Source organism: Myotis daubentonii, chromosome 16, assembly GCF_963259705.1.
Source record: "Myotis daubentonii chromosome 16, mMyoDau2.1, whole genome shotgun sequence".
Lineage (NCBI taxonomy): Eukaryota > Metazoa > Chordata > Mammalia > Chiroptera > Vespertilionidae > Myotis > Myotis daubentonii.
Window position 1 is genome coordinate 22,549,720 of NC_081855.1, and position 8,151 is coordinate 22,557,870.

Sequence of the window (8,151 nt, forward strand, 5' to 3'; positions counted from 1 at the left end):
TGCCAGCCAGGGCCTTCCTTCGTTCCATGTCGCCCCTTAGTGGTCCGCCCATGTCATAGTGAGCGACTGAACTCCCAAACTCCCAAGGGGACACTTTGTATATTAGCCTTTTATATAGATAGATAGATAGATAGATAGATAGATAGATAGATAGATTACTTGTATTGCAAAAGTTGTTTTGCAAAATATAATGACAAGAACCCAAAATTCTATCAGGGTGAAGATCAACATCATGATATATGGATTTTTTTTTTAATGTAGGAGTAACCACAAAGAAAACACAAATAGAATGTATAACTTCAAAACCAGTAGAAGAAAAAGAGAGAATTAAAAAACTCAATCAATCCAAGGCAGCAAGAGAAAACGGTAAAGCAAAAACACAGTAAAGACACAAAATTTAGGGGGAAAGATCAATAATAAATTAAGCAGAATAAACTCACTAATTAAATAAACTCACTATATGCTATCTATAAAGACATCCAAAACTAATAATATCAAGGTTGAAAGAATAAAGATATATAAAAAAAATATAAGTTAAAAAAAAAAGTTATTTGGAAATGACAGCTAATAATGTAACATACATTAGCATACCCTTATAAAGGTGGGAATGCTTGCCATATTTGCTCCTCGTGTGTTCTGGTTGTGTTTTGTAATTAAAAACTAAAAACTTGAGAAAATAAATGTAAAGCCACTCCCCAACAAAAATGCCTTATTTTATCAATGGTTACTCATGAGTGAATAACAGTTCTATTCATCACTGTGTCTCCAGAACGTAGCATCTGTAGTTACTCAACATTCTCTATATTGGCTGGATATAAAGTTTTTACTATGAAAGACTCAAGAATGCAAAAACAGGGCTGCATTACATAATTTATTATATCTTTTTTTGCTCTTATAAGTGGCCCCTTTTTACTGAGATACTTTGAGAGAGAATCCTAAAAACAGTGCTTCTGAAGAGATTAGAAACAGACATTTAGTGAATATGACGGGTTAGAAGAATAGTGTTCAACCCATCACTGCATTCTGCTTTAATCCCCTAATCTGAAATTCCCAACGTTTCCATATTTCTCTCCCTTTGGTGCCAGGATTTAGTCACCTGAGTAGAGAAATCAATAGCTGTACATTCTTAGCTGAAAGCTCATCATTGCCTTTTGGATTCCAAATTGAATTCTGGCATCCAATGAACTGTTCAAAAATTAGCCCCCATTCTATAACACAATAAAAGAGAAAAAATATACCACATACCTGCCATCTTTCAGCGTGTTAACAATATATCGATTAATCTGGCAAATACAGTTGCTAGACAATCGTTCACCTTCAACAAGAGTGTTCAACTGTGTTGCCAACATAAAAGCTGAAAAACAGAGATTACTTTAGTCTCCAAAACATTTTCGCCATGACAATCTGAAAGCTGATCACACCTGTACTAGCAAAGAATCATGCCTTAAATATGTTCCTGAAATTAAAACTAGTCAGACTGACTCTGCATAGTGAAAACAGTATAATTTGCTGTGCATTAAACAGCTGCTGCTACTCTGAAATGTATGCATTTCTTAAAGCAACCCAAGTCATTTTTTTCCATCATTCAGGTCTCATGACAAAGACTAAAAAATCTTTTCTAGGTCCTTCACATTGTGACTAGAGATAGCAAGCATATATTCTGCAAATTCTCTCCTTTCTCCCAGGTAAAGCTTCCAACACGGAAATAAAAACCCATAAAGGCAAGTATAGGACAGCTAACCCATCATATTCACTAAATGTCAATATTATCCTGAGGGAAATTAATCAAAGAAAGCATAGAGCACCAGTTAGAGAGAATTAATTAAGCCAAGTGGCAGCTTTCCACTAGATCCAGTCTATTGTTAGAACGCTCTCTGCCAGGTGCAATTCTGTCTGAATGAATTACACAGCCAAGCAAATGCAGACTTCTAGAATGCCCCAAATTACTGCAATCGTAATGTTGGGTATGCTTTCATTACTTAAATACAAATTCCTAGATTTATACATCATACTTACAGGATAGAGTGTTCACCCCATCACTCATAAGCAGTCGATAACGGGGCGGACTGTTCCCTGTAGTGATGGGACGGATGTTCTAGAAGAGAAAACTCGATTCATTAGCCAAGTTGCCTGCCCAGTCCCCAGGGATAAGTAAACCTAAGTGGCAGGAGAGTAGGCCTGCCATTAGATCAACACAAACTGAACTGCTTGCTCGTTCTCTCAACATTTAAATCCAAGTAAAAGAAAACCAGCTTTGATGATTGTCCCACCAACCTCTTTCCACAAATATTATGAAACAAAGATAGATGAGAATAAAATGTTGCCAATACTCTGTGTTCTCCTCCCTAACTCCAATTTGTTGAAAACCAACTCAAAAAAAATATACATAACAAAGTACCTAATATATGCAAGGTACTGTGTAGGAAACATGCTAAAAATACAAAATGAAAAAAAAAAAATTTCGTACCCTGAAGGGGCTTATAATGAGGGTAGAGATGGAGGCCGAGAGACCTAAGAGAAGTGTGCACATGGGGCAGAACTGAGACATTTATTCCAACTGGAAGGAAATCAGAGGAAGCTTTAAGTGAAATATGTAAACAGAGCCATACGATCAAATAAGCCTTGAGACAACTGGCTAACAGACAGAATCTGCAGGTATAATCCATGATTCTGCTTCTACTGATTTTCTAAATTCCCACGGAAATTTGAGAACCCCTTAAATGATAGGGTTAACAAAGAATGTTTTTGTTTGGTTGGGGGTTTTTTTTGTTTTGTTAATCCTCACCTGAGGATATTATTTGCATTGATTTTTAGAGAGAGTGGGAGAGGAAGAGACAGAGAGAGAAACATTGATGTGAGAGAGACACATGGATTGGTTGCCTCCTGCAAGTGCTCTGACCCGGGCTGGGGATCCAGCCTTCAATTGAGATTGTGCCCTTGACCTGAATCGAACCTGCAGCCCTTCTACTGAGCCAAACCAGCCAGGGCTGATGAAGAATTTTAAGCAGGCAAGTTCATTTTACAGAGAGGCAATACGTAAGGCAGATTTGAGCAAGACAAACCTAAGGGCAGAAAGATAAGGAGGCAGTTATAATGATGTGCAGCACTACAGCATCCATTAATTGTGGAAAGAACAGAGGGGCAAAATCTCAGATTTGAATCTCCAATGGTCTCCCTCTGGCTAAACTAATATGTATATTTTTAAAAGCCTGGTTCCTTTCTCAGGGTTATAACATGAACTGGCCTATTTTTTGTGATGGAGAGAATTTCCTAAAGTGAACAAATCTTTATGTCCTTCATTGAATGTAATTTACGATTACATGTAAATTTAAAAACTGCTTGACATAAAATATATATAGTTACTTACAATGACTTGGAGGATGGGTTTTATGGATGTCTCTCCCTGTTGCATTATGGCCTAAAAGAGTAAAAACAGATTTTTGTGAGATATGAGCTCAAATCATGATTAAAACTGGACATATTTTATGAACAACATAAATTGATGAACAAAAACATCAGACTGTCAAATCTCAGAGGGAAGGTAGGGGAGGGTGGGGGTTAGGGGGAGAGATCAACCAAAGGACTTGTATGCATGCATATAAGCCTAACCAATGGACACAGACACCATGGGGGTGAGGGCATGAGTGGGGGGTGGGGGGGGGCAATGGGGAGGTAAGGACACATATGTAATACCTTAATCAATAAAGAAAAAATAAATAATTTTTTTTTTTAAAAAAAGAAAAAGACTCAAGCTGAACACCCTAAAAAAACAAAACTGGACATATTTTTACAGTTTAGCATTTGTAATAAACTATACATAACATTGTCAAAAGAGCCTTTTGGGGGCTTATCATTTGAAAATCTAGGTTAAGTTTTATCACTCTGGACAAATTATAAAAGTGAGATACATGCTTAACAACAAGGATACACTCACTACATCTAAAATACCGGCATCACATAACAACACATTAATTCTCTATAGTGCCCATTACTAGGGAATTAAATAAATATGCTAAAATCTTAAAACAGAGTATTATAAACACTTAAAGAGAAGTTACTTATATAATACTGGTTGCCTCTTTTTAAAATATATATACATTTTTATTGATTTCAGAGAGGAAGGGAAAGGGAGAGATAGAAACATCAATGATGAGAGAGAACCATTGATTGGCTGCTTCCTGCATGCCCCTCACTGGGGATTGAGCCCACAACCTGGGCATGTGCCCTTGACCAGAATCGAACTTGGGACCTTTCAGTCTGCAGGCTGATGCTCTATCCACTGAGGTAACTGGCTAGGGTTGGTTGCCTCTTTTTTTTAAATTAAATTTATTGGGGTGACATTGGTTAACAAAATTATATAGGTTTAAGATGAACAACTGTACACCACATCATCTGTACATTGCATTGTGTGTTCACCACAAGTCAAGTCTCCTTCCATCACCATTTATCCCCTTTTACCTTGTATTTCCTTCCACCCCCTTTTCCCTCAGGTAATCACCATGCCGTTGTCTGTGTCTATGAGGGTTTTGTTTGGTTTTTTGTCTAATTCCTTTACCTTTTTCTTTTTTTAATATATATTTTATTGATTTTTTACAGAGAGGACGGGAGAGGGAGAGGGATAGAGAGTTAGAAACATCGATGAGAAACATCCATTCAGCTGCCTCTTGCACACCCCCTACTGGGGATGTGCCCGCAACCGGGGTACATGCCCTTGACTGGAATCGAACCTGGGACCCTTCAGTCCGCAGGCTGAGCCAAACCGGTTAGGGCCCTTTACCTTTCTCACTCAGCCCCACTACCCCTTCCCCTCTGACAGCTGTCAGTCTGTTCTCTATGAATGAGTCTCTTCCTACTTTGTTGGGTGCCTCCTCTAAGAGGAACTAGGTGAGTAGGGAGACATTGTGAGGCAGACTGCACTGAATCCTCCTTTATACCTTTTGAATTTTAAATCTCACGGCTCTATTAACAATTATAAAAATTATTTCAACAGCTCTGGTCAGTGTGGCTGTTGGTTGGGTGTTACCTGGGTATACTCCAAAAGGTTGCCGGTATCATTCCTGGTCAGGGCATATTCCCGGGTTGCAGGCTCAATCCCCAGGAGGGAGCATGCAGGAGGCAGCCAATCAATGTTTCACTTTCACATTGTTTCTCTTTCTTTCTCTTTCTCTCTCTCTCTCCCTTATTCTCTCTCTAAACATAAATAATAATAATTTCTATAGAAAAAAACTATCAAGCAAGTTTTAGCTTGTTTTTAAAAAGCCATCACGTAAAGATAACCATAAGAAAAACTAACGATCGGTTTTCTGACCTCTGCTTCTGCCCATATTGAAATAAATGATACCAGATTAGCTCTTCAAACATAAGCTAAAACACTGGGCAAAAGTATATAAACTGTTCTCAATGCCAACAACAGGGAAAGCAAAACTGATCCTTGAAAAAGGGGAGACAGCCAAAACCGGTTTGGCTCAGTGGATAGAGCGTCGGCCTGCGGACTGAAGGGTCCCGGGTTCGATTCCGGTCAAGGGCATGTACCTTGGTTGCGGGCATATCCCCTGTGGGAGATGTGCAGGAGGCAGCTGATCGATGTTTCTCTCTCATCAATGTTTCTAACTCTCTATCTCTCTCCCTTCCTCTCTGTAAAAAATCAATAAAATATATTAAAAAGAAAAAAAAAAGAAAAAGGGGAGACAAATGAGGTGAGCCCTATGATCACTCAGGCTTTCTTTCTGCACTTTGGGGACCATTGTGCAGGGAAGGGAACCCGAGAAGAACATGGAAGCCCTACTGAGTATAGATCAGAGTTCAGGGAGGTGAGTTAGCTGGACTTCGTGGATGCGGAATACCAGAGGGAGGAGCTACTAGTACACAGAGAAGCTTCAATAACCTACCCGGCTGAATTGTAATTATGCATATACAAAGTGAGACTCCACAAGGCCAGGCAAAGAATAAGCATTCAGGGAGCTATATGCTGAAAAATTACTGGAGCCCACAAAGGCTATCATACATTTGTGTTCCAACCAGCCGGAGTGGAAAGAACTCAATGAACATGGTGCATTCAGTAGACACCTCAGAAAGGCCATAATGTCGAAACAGGACTAAACTAAGTCCAGAGTAAAATCTACTCCAGACCCACTCCATCTCAAAAGGATCAGATGATCTGCAAGTAAATTAACAGCCTGCTAGACAATTCCATATTATCTAAAGAAATATACATACTCCAGACACTAAATGTAATAGTCACAATGTCTAGTATCTAGTCAAAAATTACTAGACATTCTTTTATTGAATACCATCCACCACAGCACAAAAGGCAAAATGTGGTCCTATAAACATTAAATATTGCTACAGTTGCTTTAAGGTCAAGCTGAACCTGCTGCATTTGTGCACACTGGTGCAAGACTTACACGTTTATCTCTCCACATTGGTAATTCATTATAAATGTCTACGTATTTTGGTTTTGAAGGATGAACAGGATTTGAAATAGATGAAAGACCTTTGGAAATCAAGGGTTCTGGAAAATTATCAGTCACTTGTAAAACCTTGGATGCCATATTCAACAGGATGCAACTTTCCAAGGAATGTGCTAATGGCTGAACTGGCAAGTTATTTTGCAGCATCTGAGCAAAGCTAGAGACCTGGGAGCTCTGAAACCAGTCATTGTTGGCAGACATTTTCTCACCAAAACTGGCCTTCCTATCTACTAGTAGGCTGGACACAGAAGGTAGGTAGCTCAGGCCGGGGCCATAGGCCATGGGGCATGCTAGCAGGCCGTTGCTTCAGAATACACATTTTTAAAAATATATATTTTTATTGATTTCAGAGAGGAAGGGAGAGGGAGAGATAGAAACATCAATGATGAGAAAGAACCATTGATCAGATGCCTCCTGCACCCCCCTACTGGAAATCGAGCCTGAAACCCCAGCATGTGCCCTAACTGTGAATCTAACCATGACCTCCTGTTTCATAGGTTGACACTCAACCACTGAGTGATCCAGTGTGCCAGTGTGGATGGAGAGAACTAGATGGAGGTAAGAGATACATGTGGAAGAAAAGTTGCATGTGACTTGGTGATGGACTGGACAGTCAGGGTGATGTAGGAAGCATGATTCCTCAGTTTCTGGCTGGCATAATGAAAGGGACATAGGCACAATTCATCCAGATAGAGAACGCGAGGAGGCCCTGATTTGGGAAGATAATGGATCTGCTTTGGGATGTGCTGAATTTAAAATGCCTTGGAGATACCAGGTGGGCAGGGGGATTATAGAGGTTGTCTTTCATGGTTAAGGTCCTCCCTATAAAGAAATCTGTGAGCAATTAACAAGAGATTGTTTGGGGGAGAAGAGGGCCTAGAGGCCAGCCTAGTGTCAACAAACACTTACAAAGCGGGAATGCAAATAAGTTGGGGAAAGACCAGCCAAAGGAGCTACAAGAGCCAAAAGGAAAGAGTGTCACCAGAAGGAAGCAATACTCCAGGGACTCAAACACTCGGGAGAACTCTACTAAACTGAAAACTACAAAGTGTCCGTTGGATTTAGCGACTTGGAGGCACTGGTAATTTTAGCCACGGTTATGTCTACAGTGATCAAGGGGGTGACTGATTGGAGTGGGTTAAAGGGCTGATAATGAAATAGCTGAAAACAGACAACTCTGGAGAAGTCTGGCTGTGGATGAAGGGGCGGAGAGTGGCCGTGGATGGGAGGGGGTGGGATCCACGGCTTATTTTGTTTCGTATTCTTAAGCAGGAAAACGTAAGCATGTTTAAAAGATAAGAAAAATTCTCCCAAGCAAGGGTGATGACTCTAGGGAATGACCCGGCGGTTCCCCCCGTTCCCGCTATCTCCTCCTCCCGCGTTCTCTCCCCATCGCCCCCAGCTCCTCTCCCCCTTCTCCACTACGCACAGCCCCAAGACCCACGCCACCCGGGCCCGCCAGCCCGGCTCGCAGGCGTCTCCTCACCGCAATGGCCCCTTCGCTCAGGTGTCCCCCCATGACTCCGCCGCGCCAACTCCCGCGTTTCTGATCCTCGGATGCACCGGCTTCACGCCCCGGGTCCGGCGCGCTCTAAAGCAATTGGCCCGAGGAGCCGCGTACGCCACTGCCGCCTCCTGACGTGCGCACGGCGCAGGGGCGGGCCTAGGAGCTGAGCAGCCA

At 41.2% G+C, this 8,151-nt stretch overlaps 1 protein-coding gene across 2 annotated transcripts in view; it reads right to left on the reverse strand.

The window, feature by feature from the left end:
- RPA1 (replication protein A1) overlaps positions 1-8,111 on the reverse strand; it is a 53,294-nt gene extending 45,183 nt beyond the window's left edge. The window contains exons 1-4 of one of the 2 annotated variants that reach the window (XM_059669164.1): positions 7,957-8,111; positions 3,368-3,418; positions 2,017-2,095; positions 1,246-1,354 (exon numbers count right to left, since the gene is read on the reverse strand). In XM_059669164.1, coding sequence (XP_059525147.1) covers positions 1,246-1,354; positions 2,017-2,095; positions 3,368-3,418; positions 7,957-7,989 — 272 coding nt within the window. In that variant the 5' untranslated portion in view covers positions 7,990-8,111. Of the gene's footprint in view, positions 1-1,245; positions 1,355-2,016; positions 2,096-3,367; positions 3,419-7,956 lie in introns of those variants that run through there. The other variant, XM_059669165.1, reaches the window with a different exon arrangement.
- Positions 8,112-8,151: the final 40 nt, after the last annotated feature.